At 44.4% G+C, this 22,135-nt stretch overlaps 1 protein-coding gene and 1 pseudogene across 27 annotated transcripts in view; both read right to left on the bottom strand.

Annotated features, from left to right (window-relative positions):
• LOC119176963 (uncharacterized) overlaps positions 1-22,135 on the bottom strand; it is a 351,479-nt gene that overhangs the window by 117,735 nt on the left and 211,609 nt on the right. For 24 of the 27 annotated variants that reach the window (XM_075878307.1, XM_075878295.1, XM_075878310.1 and 21 more), the window contains 4 exons: positions 19,620-19,716; positions 18,837-19,065; positions 7,154-7,535; positions 88-294 (listed from right to left, as the gene is read on the bottom strand). In XM_075878307.1, the coding sequence (XP_075734422.1) occupies positions 88-294; positions 7,154-7,535; positions 18,837-19,065; positions 19,620-19,716 (915 nt within the window). The remainder of the gene's footprint in view (positions 1-87; positions 295-7,153; positions 7,536-18,836; positions 19,066-19,619; positions 19,717-22,135) is intronic. The other 3 variants (XM_075878297.1, XM_075878298.1, XM_075878303.1) reach the window with 1 other exon arrangement.
• LOC142775883 (uncharacterized) lies at positions 16,353-17,553 on the bottom strand (annotated as a pseudogene).

Below are 22,135 nucleotides of genomic sequence, written 5' to 3'. Positions count from 1 at the left end.
TAAGTAAAAAGCCTGTCGCATCTGTTCCACCTGCCATATATTTGCTCATAAAGCCTTGTCACTAAAGAAGAAGCAACATAGGCTGACCTGTGGCCCGGCCACCAGCCCTCTTCATCCACAGTCGGAGCATTAACAGTGCTTGCTGAGCCAGGTCACTAGGGCATTCTGTGCGAATGGATGCCACATCTTGATCTGGCACATCTAACTGTGCTGCCAATGCTGGCCAGTCTGACCCCAACTCTCGTGCAATGTCCGAGAGCCGCAAATCTGCACGGTGGATCAGCTCAGGCTTTGCTGCATATGTAATGAGCATCACAAAAAACTGAAATCAGAAAAAACTCACTTTTTTCTTCACTGTAAGTGGTGATTTCAAAAAGTGAAATAACAAACAAGCAATCTTGCGAGTCAGCACACAGGCAACTTAAATGTTCTTTATCACACAGAGTAAACTCACTGTCAGAACAACTAAGAGCAATGCTCTGATATTGGTCAATTAAGATACCTAGCAATCAACTAAAGGATTTAGCTTTCCTCAGAAGAACAACTAAGAGCAATGCTCTGATATTGGTCAATTAAGATACCTAGCAATCAACTAAAGGATTTAGCTTTCCTCAGAAGTCTTTGCGATAAGGACATGGACAGCTGGGAATGGGGGCTATTTGTCAGAATTAAATTTCCTCTAGATAAGACAAATGTTTTATAGAGGTGCTGATGTGAAAATCTTGTCTTTTCCTTTTTATGCTTACTTGGGCATCATCTTTGTAACTATAGAATCAAGGTTTGATTTTTTGAGAATGCAACGTATCATAACACTTTATTGTTACCAATTAAAAATAAATGACTACAGAGATGAAGTACGAGGCTGGTTACATTATGAAAATGGGACGTGGTTGGCCATGTCACTCATGGACCTGACAGCTAGCAAAGTGCCGCAGTTGAAGGCCAATCAATGACCATGCTGACAAAAGTCAATAGGACACCATTCCTTCCTGACTCTTAATTTATTGACACATTCTTTTTTTCTGGCGTCTCGTCCTTTCTCTTGATCTTTAGCTGGCACTAGCTATGTGGATTGCTACAACCCTGCAGATGGCGTTCTGCTTGTTATGCAACAGGAAAACACCGTATTCACTCACAGAATGAACGCACTTCCATAATAAACGCACCCCTAACTTGAGTCATTAAAATTTAGATTTTTTCCCCTCCGCGTAATAAACGCACCCCCTACATTCATCCGCTGCAGTCCTGCTAACCGACACCAGCGCCTCCTCACCCATTGCATCTTTTTTTGTTTTTTTTATTATTTTTCCAACACACTCCCTCCCCCCCCCCCCCTTCGCCCGTTGCCGCAGGCTGTATTGTTTTTCTTCTATCTGTTCGCGGCACCTCCCCTGTCTTATCTGTGCGCCACAGTGGGGTTCACAAACAGTGCGAGTCTAGAGACATCGCAGCTAATAAGCACACAGAGAGCGAAGGTCATGAAACTGCCCACGCCAAACGATCGATGGTCGCTTCCTGCAAATACGAAAAATCCCAACCCCGTGCACGCGATTTTGGAGCGACAACGACAGGAATTGCTGTCGCAAAGGGTCATTCGTCACTATCGCTTCGCAAGTTCCAGGAAAACCAGAAAAAATTGCTTGTTGTCCAAAAAAGATCGTGATGATTTCCGCAACATGGTAGCACCCCCGATTCTCGCTTCGCTTATTATCCTCGCGTAGAGGAACTTCTCATGTAGAAGCGAGGCGGCGGCCATATTTTGTCCTTAATCTTGTTATCGACGGTTTGTCTTGATGCTTCAAGGGTAGCTTGCTACAATGTTAACAGCGTCGTGACTATCGTGCGAGGTAGCCGCGAAGTTGACAAAGTGCGTCGTAGCGCACACTTTTGGGCGCCTCTCGAGATCACAGCAGATAACACTGTTGTGGTTAAATGATTGCGAGAAAAAATAGCCGCAAGATGCTTTTATGGTGTGCGCGGGCAACCCGGGGACAGCTTGCAGAAGATAGCGCCATCAACCACCGAAGATAAATAAAGTGCAACAAAGAAGCTGCTTTCGAACAGTGTACGCGTGCGTCAATTACAAAAGACCAAGCAACCTAACTTTTTTTTGCATTACATTTTTTTGCTTCTCCCGAAAAAGTTTCTTGAAAATTTATCCCGCGTAATAAATGCACCCCCCCAACTTTGCTCCGATTTTTCTAGAAAAAAATGCGTTCATTATGCGAGTACATACAGTAAACATAGACAAGCTGTGCTGGTTAACGAAGCGAAAAATAGCGCGTAACACAAGACAGTGAAAGAAGTGGACGTCTTTTTCAATATCTTGTTTCGCGCTGTTTTTCGCTTCGTTGATCATGTACCAACCGGCCCAAATAAGCCCTTTAGAACTGTATAGGTTGTCCTGCCACCTTGCTACAGTGCCCACAAGATACAAAAGTTTAACAAACTGTTTCAATTGTTTTGAATCATACTAGAAATGATGCACAACAATCGATGGCACTGTCAATACTATCAATAGTTGAGTGACTAATGAACTATCAATGGTAAAAAACTATAAAAAATTTGACAGTACTATCAATAGTATAAAATTAACCAAATGAATTCAGTTCAACATGAACTTGAAGATTAATTTTTTGCATAGACAAGATCTAGAATTTTTACAGCAGAAATAATTGCTATAAGTTTTGTTAAAACGTCCGCTTCAAGTTATATAAATGTACCGTTGTTTTTCAGCGCAAACACTTCCTAGAAGATTCTAAATTTATGCTTCTAATAGTTGTAAGAACTTGATTGCTTTTAAATATTCCGCATAAGCGAAGAGAGTATTGCGGATAGTAGATTGTCGTGAATGTTTTGGCGATGTCGTCGGCCAACATCGGCCTATTTATTTATAGCACTATCAATAGTTTTACCTCCATTAATGCTACTGATGGTACTATCGATTGCACTATAGTTAATACTATCAAAATTTTATCAATAGTAGTACTGTCAATAAGCTCTCGAAAAAGCTATCAATGCTATCGACAGTCTATCTGCCAACAGTTCTGCATCACTACTAGACATCATGGTATGTCATAAAATAAAATGTCATAAACTGTCAGAAAATGAAGAAACATTTGTGGTAAAATATTGTTGAAAGAGCTGTTAAAATGTCCATTTCAAGTTATGTTGATGTACAATTGTTTTCTAGTGCAAATACTTCCTAGAAGCTTGTACATTTATGTTTTAAAGTTTTAAAGGCTTAATTACTTTTAAAAACCTGCATTGCCTTGATTTTCTACCAAGGCTGAAGTCTGTGTCAGTAATCAGGTTTATCAAAGTATATTTCAAGAATTTTATGAATATGGCCACCTGAAAGGTACAATAAAAACAATGGCATGTAATTGTATGATATGCAAAAATAATTTTCATGTTCTGTGGTGGATGTTTTTATACAGATAACAGGTCTCGATGCCATTTTTTAAGTAAATATAGATAAAGACTGTCTGTTTTTGCTCATCATTTGAACATTTACATGTCTCGGAAGAACTATTGTACTCACTCACATGATATCATCCCGAAATTCTAGAGCCCCCCCCCCCCCAAATTTCAATTTTTTTTGTTCTTGCACTGTTTTGTCATCAATGCAGTATGCAAGTTACTTGTCTGCTGTCAAGGGCTATTGAGCACGCATGCACTGGCAAGGTACTGTCCCGGACTAATAACATTACCTGCAACTAGCACAAACTCCAAACTCACAGTGCTCTCACTCGCGCAACCTTTACTTTGTCATACATGATACACAAACATTAAAGAAAACATTAGAATTCAATCAACCAAAAGAACAAGCAGGATTTAGAACAGGCTACTCAACAATTGACCACATTCATACTACCAATCAGGTAATAGAGAAATGCTCAGAGTATAACCAACCACTATACATAGCCTTCATAGACTACAAGAAGGCGTTTGATTCAGTAGAAATATCAGCCGTCACGCAGACACTGCGGAATCAGGGCGTAGATGAAGTATATATAAACATTCTGGAAGAAATCTACAGGGGATCAACTGCTACCATAGTGCTTCATAAAGAAAGCAACAGAATACCAATCAAGAAGGGTGTAAGGCAGGGGGACACAATCTCCCCAATGCTATTTACCGCGTGCTTACAGGAGGTTTTCAGAAGCCTAGAATGGGAACAGTTAGGTATAAGAGTTAATGGAGAATACCTTAAAAACTTGCGCTTCGCCGATGACATTGCATTGCTGAGTAACTCAGGGGACGAATTGCAACTCATGATTACAGAGTTAGACAAGGAGAGCAGAAAGGTGGGTCTTAAAATTAATCTGCAGAAAACGAAAGTAATGTACAACAACCTCGGAGAGGAGCAGCGCTTCGAGATAGGTAATAGTGCACTTGAAGTTGTAAAAGACTATGTCTACTTAGGGCAGGTAATAACCGCAGAGTCTAACCACGAGATTGAAGTAACTAGAAGAATAAGAATGGGGTGGAGCACATTCGGCAAGCACTCTCAAATTATGACAGGTAGATTGCCACTATCCCTCAAGAGGAAGGTATATAACAGCTGTATCTTGCCGGTACTTAGCTACGGAGCAGAAACCTGGAGACTTACAAAGAGGGTTCAGCCTAAATTGAGGACGACGCAGCGAGCAATGGAAAGAAAAATGGTAGGTGTAACTTTAAGAGACAAGAAGAGAGCAGAGTGGATTAGGGGACAAACGGGGGTTAAGGATATCATAGTTGAAATAAAAAAGAGGAAATGGACATGGGCCGGGCATGTAGCGCGTAGACAGGATAACCGCTGGACATTAAGGGTAACTAACTGGATTCCCAGAGAAGGCAAGGAGGTTAGGGGAAGACAGAAGGTCAGGTGGGCAGATGAGATTAAGGAGTTTGCGGGTATAGAGTGGCAGCAGCAAGCGCAGGACCGGGTTAACTGGCGGAACATGGGAGAGGCCTTTGTCCTGCAGTGGACGTAGTCAGGCTGCTGCTGATGATGATGATGACATGATACACAACTCAGTGACAAAGGGCTTCGCCTTGCTAAAGTTAAATTTCCAATGCAATATGGGACGGCATAACACATTTGACTTTTTATGGTGTGGCACAATCACTGAATTTTGTGAGCCTCAAAGTAAGCACTTACTCTTTGCAATCGTATAATTTAATATAAAGGTTGTGTTCGGCTTTTCGTACACCGCTACGTGATTCCCATTTCAGACTAATCAAAACAAGCATCGGCAAGCGGCTACTTTAGGTCATGTAGTGACTACATGACCTAATGTAGTGACCTCATGTAGTGACTACATGACCTAGTGACTACATGACAACAAAACCTTCGTGCATCAGCGAAGGTTTTGTTGGGCCTACAAACGAGCACTCCACCAGTAGTGTCCATGCACAATCACTCTAGCAACAGACAAACAGAAGTCTCCATATATGATGAATTTCATTAGGCCTCCCTTACAGTCATTTTGTTTGCTTTTAACATATTTCCTACTTTCCTGTGTAGCCACGGAATGCAAGGAGGGTGGCAATGGTAAGGCGAAACTGAGCTGAGGAACACCTGAGATTAAATGTTCCTCAGCTTATAATGAGGAACACTATTAAGAATTCACATTTTCGTGAAATTTTGAGCTCCTTTGTCAGTCTACACAGATTAAGTTATTTTTTGAACACAGAGTGGTTGCAGTCAAATCACTTTCATGTAGCCCAAATAAAGACATTGAAGATGCCGAAATGGGCAATTACCCCTCCCCCCTTCTTTTTTTTTCAAATTTCATGATTCCGTACATTCATTCTGTGGAACAAATGATGTGAAACAAAGTGAAGGTGTGCCCCTATATACTAAGAAAGGCCTTGTTTAACTTGATTCCCTCACTATGCTCACGGTAGTAATTCAAAATATTTTGACCTACATCTTGATTATTCTTCCAAAGATTCTACCTGACATATTGCCGTTTCTCGTGTCTTGTGTGCCACTATACTGCTGTTCTCTTATAAAGTTGGCATTGCCATGCTCTGTGACAAAACTTTCGTGACAATACCTTCACCATCAGTACATCAACACGATTAATCGTCAGCTGTGCTAGGCCTATGGTACAACTGATTTCAATCGCTGAATGCAATGTTCACCTGTTCAAACTCCATGTGGACGAATGGCAAGGGCTAAAAGATAGTGCAGTTTAACTACAGAAACACATTAAGAGTACGCATGAAGCGGAATAAGTACGCATGCAAGCGGTATCTTCTTTTCACTGAGATGCCAATGATATGTTCAGTGAAAAGTTTTCACACAGCAGTCGATCACGCCAGTCAACCAGACTGGTTTTGTCGACATGAAACATTAGAGCTGCTCACTGTTACCCACCACACCACTAACAAGTCTCCTGAGTCACGTGGGTGCTCTGTGACAAAACTGACATACAAGACTTTTGAGGAATAATGGATACCAGTGATTAAAACTTTAAATGTTATACTAAATCTACCTTGATTCTTAGAACACAATGCTAGCATGCACATGTACAATGTTGCAAATTGGAAATTCTGGCCATAGTGAACAAAGGTGCTGTAGGTTGCCCTCTCATCATTCGTTATTGTGGCGTGTGATGGGTTTTTATGTTGCCTGTTTCCCTGTACCTCCTGTACCTTAAAAAAGAGAAGAAAAAAGTCGGTGTTTTGCAGCTCACAAATAAATGAGCCCTCTGTTTGAATTCCTCCGTGTGTGCGTATGTGTGTGTGGAAGAGGATAGGTATTTTTTTTTCCAATTGAGTAACTGGACATTATTAATCTAGATATTAACAAATGAAATTATAAGCACTGCATTGATTTGCAAATATACAGATAAATGAATGAGAAAGTTCTACAAAACTTTCCTTCAAGAACTTGCCTAGACCACTAGGAAATAAATGTGATGTTAGCTACAGGAGATTTTCAAAGAGTGCTCATTCAAATAACATATAAACTTAAACTTCCTTTAAATGTTCCACTTGAATTTTAGGATTGTATTATAGAATATGGTCAACCACTTCTCGTGTCTAGGCAGTCATTCTACAAAGCACATAATGCACACATTGACAATTCGTGGCTGAAAGGCTTTTCTCTATAGTGACAAGCAAGTTCACAAAAAAATAATAAAAATTTCCTTACCTAGCCCAGTCTCTTCGACAAAGCCATACTTCTTCTCTAGAGTAACCAGCTCCGAGAGGTTCTGTGTGGCTTCATACTGTGTGACAAAGTAGTTGGTGTTAAGCCCCCATGTCTGCCTGCAAACAGTAGGTCCTACCTCGGGTAAGGCAATGTTGAGGTTACAGAGTGGTGCCTGAGGGGGTTCTGTGGCACGAGCAGCCCGCGGCTGACGCATGAACGCAAGCCGTCCAAGAGGTTCCTGGTGAGGATCCTTAACACGTACAGAAAATGGCAGCCTGTTCTCTCGAAAGGCCTGGAACTGGAGCTGCAGCTGCTCGCCTGACTTTGTCACAGGAACCAAATTGCCTCCAAATTCCAGATACTGACTTTTCTTCTCAAGCACCTAGAGTACAAACAATGTATGCATCAGCCGTAAAATCTGAAAGACTCAATGAACAGGGCAGCTGTTGTAAAGCTAAAATTCACTGCACTTGTTTTCTAGGCATAGGCGTGCATAGGATTGTACATTAGGGGGAGAAGAAGGCAAGTTTAGAGGGACCATGTTGCCTAAGCATAAGATGTACCATGCCCAGGAAAATCGCAAGGATATGATCATTGCTATCCATTGCACAAACTATAAAAAAGCCCATTGTTCCATGCATGGTGCGATATGCAGCCACATCAAAATAAAGTTAGGGCCATGACTAGGGTGCCCGGATGCTTTAAGGCAACCACACTAAAGTGCACACTCAAAGAAAAACCTGTCTATATTAAAACTAGAAGGCAATCATTGCCTTTTGCCTAGTTACTTCAGGGCAAACTTTGTTTAAATCAGCTTTGATGGCCAATTTGGTTGGTCAATTCGGGATCATAACACTGGAATTCATGGGTATTTGCCAGAGAAAACAGATTTATTCATTAAAACTTTGTAAAATTGGGTTTCATTAGATAAATTTTTTACTTTCTTTCTTTTACATTTTTTGCATTTAGTTTGCATTTGAAATAGGAAAATATACAAAACTACTCAGAATGCATTGAAATTTTTAGGACTTACTGCTTTGGTAATGTACAATCCTATGTCCCTGTATCTACAAAGAGTTAACATGGATACATTGCAGATAAATAAGCTTTGTTACATTGAGTTACAAATACATGGTGCTTTATGGACGTAAGTCATAAAATTGAAGTACAGTAAATCTTGGATATATTGAACTCAAAAAAGATCGCGAAATAGTTTGATGTATCGATGATTCGAAATACAAAATATGTGTATTTAAGGTGAAAATTAGAGCATCTCAGGTCTCGAAACAGTTTTTGAAAATCATAAAAAGCGCTTCCATAGCGATTTGCTCATTCATAGTTGTAGTGTTGTGCGTTTACACCAGATGGCCTTTTGAGTCATTGGACTCACAATAGATGGTGCCACTGCGCTCGTGTGTATATAAACGCGCTGATAAAACTGGATTACTGTCATGGATCGTACAGTGGTGTAGCGTGGTTACTTTCACGTGTCGCCGTGCCGGCTACACGACATTCTGGCGACGAGAATGGCTTCCGCGGGCATTTTGCCACCTCCTCCTTTCCTGGCCACCCCCGGCACGCCCGATGTGCCATGGGCCCGATGGTTACGACTGTTCGAAAGGTTTCTGCTGGCGTCCGGAGCGAACGAGCTACCCGCACCCCGTCGCCGAGCCCTCCTGCTGCACTGTCTTGGGACGGAAGGACAGCGCATTTTCGACGCGCTTCCACCTAATACGACGCAAACCAAGGCAGAGACAAAGAGTGCTGCACCCGGTGTCACGGCCACGCCAGATGCCGCCGCTGGAATCATCGGAACCACTGCACCTACTGGAACGCAAGACATGACCAAGGGAGCCCTACGCCCACCCGACGAGTACGACGTAGCCGTTGAGATGCTTTCGAAGCATTTCGCCGCCCCTTGCAACGTCCGCCTTCAACGCCATCGATTCCGGGAGCGTCGTCAACTGCAGGGTGAGCCCATCACTGATTTCGCCGTAGCGCTTCGGGAGTTAGCAGCTCTTTGCAATTTCGCCACTCAAGCGAACAAAAACCTGTGTGAAAAGTTCGTAGCAGGTGTCACGTGCCCGCGGCTACGAGAGCGATTGCTGCTGGAGGGCAATAACCTTACGTTCGATCATGCTGTCGAGGTAGCACGGCTTCGTGAGCTAACCCAGCGTGAATCCGAAGCCTTCGCCAATCCTGTGCAGCGCATTCAGCAGCAGTTGCGAGACAGCTCAGCCAGGCACGATCGACGAGATAACGACGATAATGGCACACGCCTCCCGGGCCGTCGCCACTTCAGCTGCTCACGTGTGTACAGCGCACCTTCACCTGATATGAATGCCGCCGCCGCTGCTGTCCCCGGGCCTAGAAATGTAAATGCCTGCGGAAACTGCGGCGCAGCACGGTGTTCGCCTACGGAATGTCCCGCGCGCGATCGCACATGTTTCGCCTGCGGACGCCGCGGCCATTTTAAGAGAGCATGTCGCAGCTACCGTCGCGGCCGAGAAGGGTATTCTGCAGAGGTCCAGGAAATCGTTCCGGAAGAGGATGCTACCAGTGTCATTAGCATCTTGGCGGTTCGTACTGATAAGAGCACAGGCGTCTATGTGGATGTCAATGTCGCGTCAGTTACCGCGACGACACGGGTGCATACCATGAACTTTTTGGTGGACACAGGCTCGGCCGTGTCTATTATGGGTGAGCACCAATTCCAAGGCTTGTTCGCAAACGCAGTACAACTGACAAATTCCCATCTTACATTCCTGGATTTTTCGCGCAGGAAGATTCCCGTTCTCGGGTCATTTCACGCCATAGTCACATACAAGGGGAAAGAAGCCATTGTAACTTTTCATGTTACGCCATGTGGTACATCTCTCCTTGGCCTGGATGCTGTTCAAGCCCTTGGCCTTCGCATCATAGGAGAGGAATTGCGCTGCCTGCAAATGTCCACGCAGGAATGCCGAGAGCTTCCAGCAATGAGTTCAGGCCTTCCCCAAAGCCCCAGGCATGAAAAACCCCTTGGCCCTCCCAAGTTTGGAATGCCGCCAACACTGTGGACCAAGTTTGGCCACTTGTTTTTGCCTGGCCTGGGACTTGTAAGAGGTGTGCAACACAAAGTTAAGATGAAAACTTCCATCGCGCCAGTCGCACAGAAGCTGAGACCCCTACCATTTTCAGTCCGCCAGCCGGTCTTTGACGAGATTGAGAAGCTACTTGCTGCTGATGTCATTGAGAGAGTCAATGCTTCCGAGTGGGTATCTCCTATTGTAGCAGCCCGCAAAGCAGATGGTAGCATTCGACTGTGTGTCGATCTCCGGGAACCCAACAAAGCTATAGTAGCAGACAACTTCCCTTTGCCTCATATGGAGGAGCTGCTTCATGCCCTCAATGGAGCCCGCTGCTTTTCCAAGGTGGACCTGGCATCAGCCTACTACCAGGTTGTGCTGCACCCAGACAGCAGGGACATAACTCCATTTATAACTCACGATGGCCTCTTTAGATTCAAGAGGGTCTGCTTCGGGTTGGCATCGGCACCAGCTGCGTTTCAGCAGATCATGACGAAAATTCTTGGAGGTTGCAAAGGGGTCTTATGCTACTTGGATGACATAATCATTTTTGGCAAGACGGAGAGCGAACACAGGCAAAACCTGGAGCAAGTGCTGGAACGAATAGCAGAAGCTGGGCTCAAGCTCAACGAAAAATGCGTCTTCAACACGTCGGAGCTGTCGTTCTCAGGACATCACGTCAGCGCAGAGGGTATAGCACCGCTCCAGACCAAGATTGATGCAATCATCAATGCTCCTGCGCCTAGAGATGCAGCCACGCTACGCTCCTTTTTGGGGCTAGTTGAATACTATTCCAAATTCGTGCCGCGACTGGCAGAGCAAATAGAGCCAATGCGTCGTCTACTTCGCAAAGACGTGCACTTCGACTGGGATGACGCTGCGAAAGAGAGCTTCGCGGGAGTAAAAAGACTTCTAGCATCCCACAAGGTCCTCCGAATGTTTGACCCGACGCTACCTGTCATTGTCGCAACAGATGCCTCTGCGTACGGTCTCGGTGCTGTACTGCAGCAAGTGGAGAGGTCCCATGTGCGTACTGTGGCATTTGCATCGCGGACATTAACAGAGACAGAACGAAAATACTCGGCCGGAGAGCGCGAGGCCCTTGCCTGTCTGTGGGCCTGCGAGAAGTGGCACGTTTACCTCTGGGGCAGATCATTTACTCTACTGACAGATTACCAGGCTTTGGTGGCACTGCTCTCATCCCGTAGCACAGGACAGCGGCCACTTCGTATTGCAACGTGGACCGCACGACTGCTGCGCTACAACTTCAAAATACAGTACCGCAGCGGAGCCCACAACCAGGTAGCAGATGCCTTGTCCAGACTGCCCGTGCCAGACACAGAAGGGGGCTTCCATGTTGATGAAGAGGTTGTGTCCTTGGTTACATTGTCTGTACATCGGGAGAATCTTCAGGTTGCTACCGCGGAGGATGACATACTACGGCAGGTAATGCAATTTATCCAGTCATCATGGCCAACAAGGAAAAGACTTGCCGCAGAACTGACTGCGTACTACGAAATACGAGCTCTCGGTAGTAGATGAGTTGCTTCTGCGCACAGAACGCATTGTAGTGCCTGCCAAGCTAAGGGATACATTCATCCAGTTAGCTCATGAGTCACACCCGGGAATTGTGAAGACTAAGCAGCGCATCAGGGAGAAGTACTGGTGGCCTTGCCTTGACAAGCATGTGGAGGCCGCCGTCCGGAGTTGCAGCGCCTGTCAAACCTCGGACAAGAGTGTCAAGAACTGGCAAGCCCCACTACAGCCTATCCCGCTTCCTGACAGGCCTTGGGACAAAATATCAATAGACATCATGGGCCCCTTTGAACGTGCACCGGCCGACTGCCGATTTGTCATCGTGGTAGTGGACTACTTCTCCAGATGGCCAGAGATTGCGTTCTGCAGTGACATCACTTATTGCACGGTGATCAACTTTCTGCTTGCTGTCTTTGCGCGAGTGGGTTACCCGACTGAACTAGTCTCAGATCATGGCCGACAGTTTACGTCGAGTGAATTCGAGTGCTTCCTTGCAGACAGGGGCATCAAGCATTTCTTCTCGGCAGTTTACCACCCTCAAGCCAATGGCTTAGTGGAAAGATTCAACAGGGTCTTGAAATCGTATATACAACTAGCTCTCCTAGAGCAGCGACCAATCAAGACCACAGTTGTAGAGTACCTGGGTATTTACCGAGCCACACCCCACAGCGCCACTGGCATCTCTCCAGCAGTGTTGCTTCATGGCCGCCACATGAGGACATCATTAGATGTTGTTGGCCAGCCATCAGCGGATTTCAGCACCCATCCCGCCCGTGAACTGCGTAGACTTTGGCGTCGTGTCTGCGAATACCAACAAAGAAATAAGGCGTATGCAGACAAGCGAAGAGCAGCCTGGGAGCCTACGTGCGGGTGAAACGCCCGGTACCTGGAATAAAAGGCACCCCTAGTTTTGGGGCTCCACTCAAAATACTGAGGCGGGTAGGACGATGGTCATTCCACTTGGAGGACGGCTGTACTTGGAATGCCTCCCAACTGTCGGCTGTGCCCCATGAAGCTGTTCACGAAGAAACGGGGGCAAGACAAGAACCGCTGTGGGCGGACATGGAGACAGACGGGTTGGCAGGAAACGCCACAGCACGAAAACCGTCCTCGAAAGCAAAGAGCCACACGACCCAAAATATCCCAATACAGGAAGCTGCACAGTCTCCGGGGGGGGGGGGGGGTCAGCACTGCCTCCTCATACGCCAAGCCCACCACGGCCTCCACCTACGGGGAACACGACCGCAGGGCTGGGTGCTGATCGTGCCGACGAACCAGAGGTTGTTCATCAGCCAGAAGAGCAGCCGGTGCCCCTCCATCGCTCTACACGGGAGCGAAGACCACCAGAGAGACTCGGGGACTATGTGCAGTGACTTGTTTACAGTGGAGACTTACTATAGTTTTCTGTCACGGGTAGTGACTGTTTCTTTTCTATGCACATAATCTGTGTTCTATTATCAAGGGAGGGGGTAGATGTAGTGTTGTGCATTTACACCAGATGGCCTTCTGAGTCATTGGACTCACAATAGATGGCGCCACCGCACTCGCGTGTATATGAACGATACTCGTTGATTAAACTGGATTATTGTCATGAATCGTACAGTGGTGTAGCGTGGTTACTTTCACGTGTCGCCGTGCCGGCTACACGACAATAGTATACCACATTTACTTGCATAATGAACTGACCTTTTTTTCAAAAAAGGTGACACCAATTTGGTGGGAGGGTTCATTATGGGAGAAAAGAAGTCACGGGAGTTATAACAGCGAAAATTTCACATAATGGTTTTGCTTGTTTTGGCCCGAGAAATGAGCAACGAATCGTTTTGGTAACCCGAAGCTCTTCTTGTTTTCTCCTGTAACGAGCGTGCATGTATCGACGGCGAAGTGTTGTCCAGCCACTCCAATCCCATGCTCCAGCGCATGCTTAACCAACTACATTTAAAACCAGCAGTGTACTTAGCGCACCAGCCGAACGCACCCTGCGCAGCAGGTATCCTACTAAGTTCTTTACGATAAACCCAACAACAAAAACGCAGCATCAAATGACAATGCGGTTGCGCTTTGCGTGGCCTACGAGACGGCGGGCGCATTGCGTGCTTCTACACTATGCGCCTGCCATCTCGAAGGCCATGCGCTTTGTTTTTTGCTTTGTTTTCGTGCCACTATGCTTGCGTGACGTTATAAGCAGAGGTTTCTCCTGTATTTGACAGATGGCACTTTACTGCAAAAGACGTGACTTTTAAATTTTTATTTACGCCGTCCGCATTCGCACTACTCGCAACTATTTAGCATGGTTGCAAAACTATGTTTTGACTTTTATTATGTAGTTATATTATGTCATCATGGCTTGATACAATGTTTTTTCGATCGTCAATGACACTGGCTTTCACCCCAAAATAAAATGAACAGATACATTAAAAAGTTTTTTTAATGCCCAGGATCAAGGTGGGGGATGGGTTCATTATGCAAATGGGTTCGTTACGAGAGTAAGTAAGTAATAAAGAACAAAGTGTGAACGCTTCTGCACTCTATGTGGCTTGAAAATAGTCTGCAAACTTGTATTTTTTTGCACGCCGTCAAGTTCCAGTCATCCTCAATATCATCGGAGCTTTCCAAATAAGCTGAGCTCATTCTGCCACAACAACAGTGCCGTTTGACGCTTGACGCCAGTGTAAGTTCCATAGAGCGTTAAAAGATTGGTTAGTGGCGGAAGCAACACACTTCCACGGCACCGGCAACGTTGGCCGTTGTCTCAGCGTCGATGCAGTTAGAAACAGTGACATTATCATCTGCGCCAATGAAGCAGCTCGGTGTCCGTGATGCTGGCCAGAAACGTTAACAAGTCGTAGAATTCCCTGAGGCCCCATATGCTGTCGTCAGTAGTCATGACGCACCCAAAGTAATCACCTGGCATCAAAGCCCGGAAGGAAACAGTTTACGGCGGTGTTTTACATGACGTCGCTCCTAGCACCAGTCGTAATTTATATCACTACGAACGGATCATTGTTTAGTTACGACTCCCATATTATTTATCAGGAACGAAGAGAGAAGTACAAGAACCACACAAGACAACAGTGCCAATAAATAAACAAGCAGGCTCCCTTCGTCAACATGACGGTGATAGTAATGACGCTCGTGTCTTTGTCGTTTTACAGCAGGTAGCCACTGCTTTGGCGCGGAAAACCAGAAGAAAGCGTAGCCTCCGAGGTATGCGTTCCAAAATCGAAAAGACCAGGTCACGAGGTTGCACATCTCAAAGGCCATGCTTTTCCGTCCCGCATGCCATCGTGCACGAGGGAACGCGAACATGGCAACAAGATTGCCAAATCACTTCGTTATAGTGCCCTCAGCAATCGGTCTTTTTAAATCAGGGTGTCTAGGAAATTGTAGAATTCAATTTACCTGACTTTTCCAGGTTTTCACTGACCATTTTAGCTAAAATTCCCTGACCTATACAACAGACATCATTTTGTGGAAATGGTCCGTGAAGCATATTAAAAGGGTACAGAAAACACATTTCATTGTAGAGTAAAACATTTATTGCAACTGCCCTCATTCTCGAAATGCACTTCCATTAGGGTTTGAGAGAGTTTATTTCGTCTTGAAAAATAGAAGCTTCAAGTTGCGCTTCACTAAGCAGCCTTTGCTTTTTTTCTTGTAGCTCTTTAATGCCACCTGCTGCTAAGATCGCATCATGCACTACTCTCTGTGCCACAAGAGAATCTTCTTTCAAATTTTCAACAAGGCATTCCTTGTTGACAGAAAAGCCTCTCTCTACCGCAGCATTGCCGTGAGACAAGCACGAGAGAAGGTTCACAAAAAACTGCAGCTCCTTGTGATCCTGGGAACATATGTTTGTCCACAGAGTATCCAGCCTCTGTTTCTTCTTGTCAAAATTTGCCAGCTTTGCCCGTGTACTGCTTTCTGAGCACACCTTCACGTAGGAGCGATGGGCTCGCTCTGCTTGCAAGCCGGTCATCCAGTGGTGCTCGGAAAGTACTTCAAGTGCCAGCGTAAGCCGCCTGGGACCAGCCTCCAAAGACAATGCACAGACAGGGTCCAAACAGCCTGCACCCACGGCCAACTTGTACTTAAGCGGTAATCTCTCCATCACTTTCTGTGCACAAGCCTTGACAAATGATATGCAGCCTTTTTTAAAATTCATTATTGCAAGCTGTGACAACTTCTGGTTCTTGCGGAGCTCGTTTTTTGCCGAAAACCCAACGTCGAATGCGGCTACATTTACTGCATTTTCTGGTATGCTTAGGTCTATCTTCATCAACTTGGCGATCGTGTCGGCAGCATTGAGAACTTCCCGTTTGACAATTCTCTACAGCAGTGAACGCAGAATGCTCTCTAGTGCTGCTGAGAGGAATGGAACCATCGGTTTATCCGTTTGAAATTCACGCAGAAATGGTTCCAATTCCTCAGCAATCGAAAGAGCAAAAGCTAGCTTTGCTGACAAGACCTGATTAGACGGCTTCTTCAACCACTTTGTAGCTTGAGCATGTTGGCCTCTTGTGTGCTTTTTCTTTACACTGCTGCACAAATACAATTAGGTGTGGTAGAATCTCCAGTGCCCTACAGATTACAGTACTGTTTTCCAGCCACCTCACTGCACAGAACTTCATGGGGAATTTCGAGCACCCCGTGAGGCTGACGAAGTCCGCGCGACGTGCAGGAACGCATTTGAACAGGTTGTAGGAACTTCAAAGAAATGATACCAAATCCCAGGCAGATGCAACGTGGCCAGGTTTATAAGCACCATTGATTGCATGAAGGCCACAGCTTCCTATGTCGAGGATATGGCTCTCATCTGACTCGCGAAGCTCTTCCTTCAGAGACTGCAAAAACTTAAAATTGACATTTGGCCCGTCCATGGACACTTGCAGGATTTTGGATCTTTTGATTTCCTCCACCGCTTGAGGAAACGCTGACGCCAAGTCATCAGCGCACGTATGACCCATGAAACAAGACGTCAGGTAGCGAGTCTTCACGCTGTCGTCAGCAGCATCCCAGTATCTAATGAGAACATCCATTTGCTGTTTCTGGGTGACCTTGTTCAGCGCCTCGTCGAAACAGACTACCAGGTAAGGCACATTAACGAGACTCGACAGCAACATATTGCGAAAGTACGGCGCAATGCCATGGCAAATGGTGTAGCCTACCTTGTCTTTACCCAGCTGAACTTTTGCAGCCACCTCAGAAGTGGGAAACATCAGTAGAAAAAGTGCCGCAGACGCTGCTGCGAACGAAAGGATCCATGTGTCATTATGGTATTGAGACACCAAATTATTTCTGCTTTAGTCACCTTGTTCTTAAACAAAAAACCACCCACTGACACTTGCACAGGAGCTGTAGTCATAGGAACTTCGGTAGCAGCAGGTGCACATCCAGCGCTACTGCTAGGCGAGGCGTCCGTCGGGCTTTTAAAAAATGACAATAGCTTTGGCTGGGAAGCACTTTTGAGAAAATTCAATGCAGCAATGTGCTTCTTGCTAGAGGCATGACTTGAAACAGCTCTGTGACCCATGTTGCTCAGCAAAAACGTTTTTTTGGCAAACTGTACACATGGCTTTGTGCGGATCATTGTCCACAGGCCTAATCCAACTTGCATAGTCCGAGACACTTGGGTTCGCCCAGTCCGCATTAAAGGAACACTTCTTGCCTGCTGACATCTTCGATGAATAAATATTTTGCAGCGCGCGACACCGAAACGCAGCACTGATAAGCAGCGCGTGACACTGATGATCGCGTCTGAAATTCTGCAGGTCCGATGGATTTCTTCTCTCTGGAATATGCCTTCACAGAAATATACGGATATGTTCACTTCAAATCACAGAAGCACTTAGTCGAGGACAATGTCGCACACCACAATTTGCGCTACGCAGGAACTCCGGGAAAACGTCCGCGAGAACGCAAAGCTCACAATTCACACATTTTCAGTCGTAGTAAAGCCTAGCCGCACTGTACAACAAAGGGACGTCGCCATGCTGAATTTATTGCGCGCAGATTGTCGTAGCTCGGCTCGATATGCTACGTTACCCTGCCTCCGCAGCCAGAACGCACAAACTAATTTTAGTAAAGGTCAGTGCGTGCAAACGACGGCGCAAAAATAGGTGACACCGAAAACCTGCCGTGTTCCACTTTGATTACGCAATTCTGGCTCTTGACGTCGTAAGAAAGCATAGCCTTCAATATTGGCTACCAAAATGCACCGCCTCCAAGATTGGCTACCAAAATGCATCGCCTTCAAGATTCCCTACATAAAAAAAAAACAGAGTGAGCGTGGAATTTAGACACCTCCTATCATCCTTCTATGGAAATTTCATTTCCCTGACTCTAGCGTTTTGCCCAAAGCGATCGGCTGTGCGAGTCATTAGTAGTGTGGGCAGGCCCCAAGACAGTTTTCCCTGACTTGTCTCGCTTGATTGACGAATTCCCTGACAATTTCCTGACTTTTCCCGATGGCTGAAAATTACCTGACATTTCCCGGTTTTCCCGGTCGCCAGAAACCCTGTAAATCCACCATGTCCACAGATTAAAACCTGCAGATCGCAAATCAAGCATACCGGTGCACTCACAAGTACTGCATAACAAACTGTTCAATACGACTGAGTTCCATCTTTTCACTTTTCAACACCACCTTTTCGTCACCTGTGTGCAAACGAGATTGGAACTTGTTAGGAACTCTCTATTAGCAAAAATGCAATTTCTGGGTTTCGGCGTTCTCAGCGTTCGATACAGCGAATGTTCTGCTGTGCGGGTGCACCAGTCCCACACTTTTGCGTGGAAAATTCAAGGAGATTTCTCAACTGTTCAATATAGCCAATAATTTGATATATTCCGAGTTCTATATATGGGGGATCAACTGTGCTTCATTTCGTAGAGAATTTCATTATACTAATGTTATGTGGAGGTTAAACTGAGTATGCAATGTTGCATTGAACTATGGAATGCAGAGTTGCAGTTCAGTGGAATAGTTGTGATAGTGCCCATTATGCCTCAGCGTTTCAACATCTCTCATATTATGTATTGTGCAGCCATGGGCATATTTGTAATGCACACCAAGCGCTTACCTCAACATCACGACTCTTGGCCACCTCAGTGAAGTGCTCTTGACTTTCTAAAGTTTTGTCCTCTTTGTCATCTGTCATGCAGAAAACACGAAGCTGGGCTTCCATTGGGTCTAGACGCTTGGCAAAAACCACGAACTTCGCCATGAAAGGTACGTGCATTGCTTCTGCATAAAGCTCTGTAGCAAACTTGGTTGCCTCACTCACTTGCCGGCAGTCCATCAGCCAAAACCTGAGTAATGAACGAGCAAGACACTGTCACAAAAAATGCATGATATTCGTGCCCTAAGCAATACAGAAGATACTCAGCTTAATGTACCACTCTAACAAACATACTTGCCCTGACACAGCAAATATTATTTTTCATGTAATAGTAACTTTCAAAATAATGTGACAGCACACAATAGTAACCAAATTTTTAGGAATCAAATGTAACAAAAAAATTTTTTTCTTTATTCAGCACGTTCTCTCAAATGGCAGAACACTGACATGATAGCAAGATTTAGCAATGTGCTTGTACTATTCTGACGAAGTTCAACCTACACTTAGGTGGGTATTTCAACAGCATTGTGCAAATTTGTCCATAGCCTGACTGACACACTTCCCAATTTTAGGCAGAGCACCCATACCACGAAATAATTTTAAAAAAAACTGATGCTTCTTTTTGACAAACTATGAATCCCTGCACATTTTTTCTAATACCGTGATGCTCAATACATACTACTTGGGTAATTCCTATGTTATTGGCACAAAAACCTGCACATTGTAAGTAGCAAAGTAGCTGACCTGGCTGAGACTGTTGTGGTGAATGAAACACAGTCATTGACAAAAGTAAGTGGTGTTGACCCAGTCACATCTTCCCACTGAGCCTTGTTTGTACCACCTGAAATCAGACATTAGTAAAAACCATAGCATCAGTGGAGGATAAAAATAATGTATGCCAACTGGTTATTAAGCACAACATCATATTTTATCTGGAATCTAAGTAACCAAAAAGCCATAAATTTAATAACTAACTGTCATACTACTGCATATAAAGCTTTATAATTGAAAGGTCTTTTTCATAATTATAGTAATGCCCCAAAATCATCCTCGGACCATTAATAAAAACAAATCAAGACCAATCAAAAAAGGCATCACAGTGAAATTGATGCTTCAGAGACAAATAATAAAGCCCTTACTTTTCCTAAGCTTGTTATTGCATGGATCATGTCAGAAATGTTATTACGTGTCCAAGGCCTCGCTTTTTCTGATACCGCTGTCCTTCAAGTCGGTGCCCAATGCACATAAAAGTAAAATTACACACTATGAAGAAAACTGCAGTGGCTGGCGACCGGTTTGACTGAAGTAAAATGACACTGTCTACTGTTTCTAAGTGCACATAATGTGGCTTAAAAACATTATCAGACACATCTGACATCACATAAGCTTATTTGCCACTTGAAACAGTGCTGCTTATTGTGTAAATCAAATTACACAGAATGTGAAGCCAGGATGATGGAAATAATATGACACCCATAACCTTCCTAATGTTACAAAGTAAGTTTAAAGGTGTTTACAGAAACGAGGAAGAAGGAGCATGGACCCCATGTTTATACCATGACTATTGAAAAAATATTTTGTTATCCACTGCCCTCTTAACATCAATCACTGGTATGCCATCAAACATCCTTTCTTGCAAAGCTAGTCAGATGAAGGAACACAGTCACCAGTTCAAAGCATCTTGAGCAAATTATGTTGTTTAGTAGACTGGCCAGGCTACAGCTGGCCGTGAAAAGCTTACGTACACACTAAACTATTTCAGAAACAATTATAGAAGGGGCAATTTCGTTAAAGCATAAGATTTACACTAGTTTTTGTCAACCAACTCTAGTTGTGTTAGTATGTCTCCTTAATTTTGGAGTTACTAACCACAGCCATAATACTATAATGACCCATGACTGCTGAATAATAATTATTAGGCCAGTTTTTCAAGTTATAGTGTTTAGAGTTGTGTGAGCATTACAGGACTCGCAAAACAATGTTGGATTTTCATGGAACCAAATTTGCACTCCACCTTCAAGTTACTGTACAATCACTCTGCAAGCAATACTCAGATTCTTCTTCCCCAGCTCAGCTGTAAGCGCCTGAATACATTACTGTGTTACACCAATGGGAAATTGTATCAGACTCAGAATAAAATAAAGCTAATTGATTTGCCTTAATTTAAAGCCCCAACAATGTTAACTAAAGGCTATTCACTTCCTATAGAAATTTTCGTCCCTCTTAGGGACAAAAATTGTGTAAATAAGTTTTGCATAGTAATAAGGATACTGCAAACATTAACAAGTTCTCTCTCTCCCTGCTCCCATTTTTTCTTTTTTTCTTAGCACTGCCTGTACGAGCTACGACATAATATAAATTAGTATACATGGTGCCCCACCTTTCTTTAGCCAGAGTTTAAAAATATGCCGACACATGCAATGACACGACCAAATGTATTTTGCTGACCGTTGCCTGAAGTGAGCCAGCCTATTTTTTTAGTTTTGATTAATTGTTTAATTAGGCCCCTTTAATTAACTAACATTTGAAGGGAAAAAAAGAGTAAAAAATTTCAATAAAAAAGTTGTTCGTTGGTTTGCAAAACGTCCAATGAGACAGTTTCAAGCTTTATATATAGTAATTTCTAGTGTTTTTCTGCTAATTAGAAATGCCTGCAAAATACAAAAAAAATACCACGTGAGAAGCCTGCTCGGGCACCAGTGCGCACAATTATTCCAGTGCTCCCTAACGTTCCACGTGCAAACAACCATAGCATTTGCCCAATAGACCCCTTTCATAATTCCATAATTCACAAGTGCGCTTTTCGGCACTGCATGCTTGCCCTACTAATGGCGTCACCTGTCCTACTTCAAATGGAGACGAGGTCCTAGTTAAACAGGCTGGGGCTCGTTTGTTATGCCCAGTAATACCGAGATAGCTAAACTTACATTTTCCAAGTATTAGTAAACTGCGCTTGAACACTCTCTTTGCAAAAAGTGACTAGCCGCCATTAGTAGGGCAAACTGCATAGCAGGAAAGCTAGCTTTACAATTATGAAAAGGGTCTATTGTGCTGTCTTGACAGGATTGCAACAATGGTGATGGCTTTGCGATGTATACGTATTGATGTCTTGCTATCGGCCACAAAAGTGATAACTGCTCTGAGAACTTATCGCTGCCATGAACCAGTACGAGGGAAGCGTATTGTTCATACACGGAACGTTTGAAAGCACCAGAATCATGGTGCGCATAGGCACACCAGTGGGTTTGTCAGGTGGTATT

This window comes from Rhipicephalus microplus, chromosome X (assembly GCF_043290135.1).
Source record: "Rhipicephalus microplus isolate Deutch F79 chromosome X, USDA_Rmic, whole genome shotgun sequence".
NCBI classification, from domain to species: Eukaryota; Metazoa; Arthropoda; class Arachnida; order Ixodida; family Ixodidae; genus Rhipicephalus; species Rhipicephalus microplus.
This window is presented reverse-complemented; position numbering and strand designations above follow the sequence as displayed.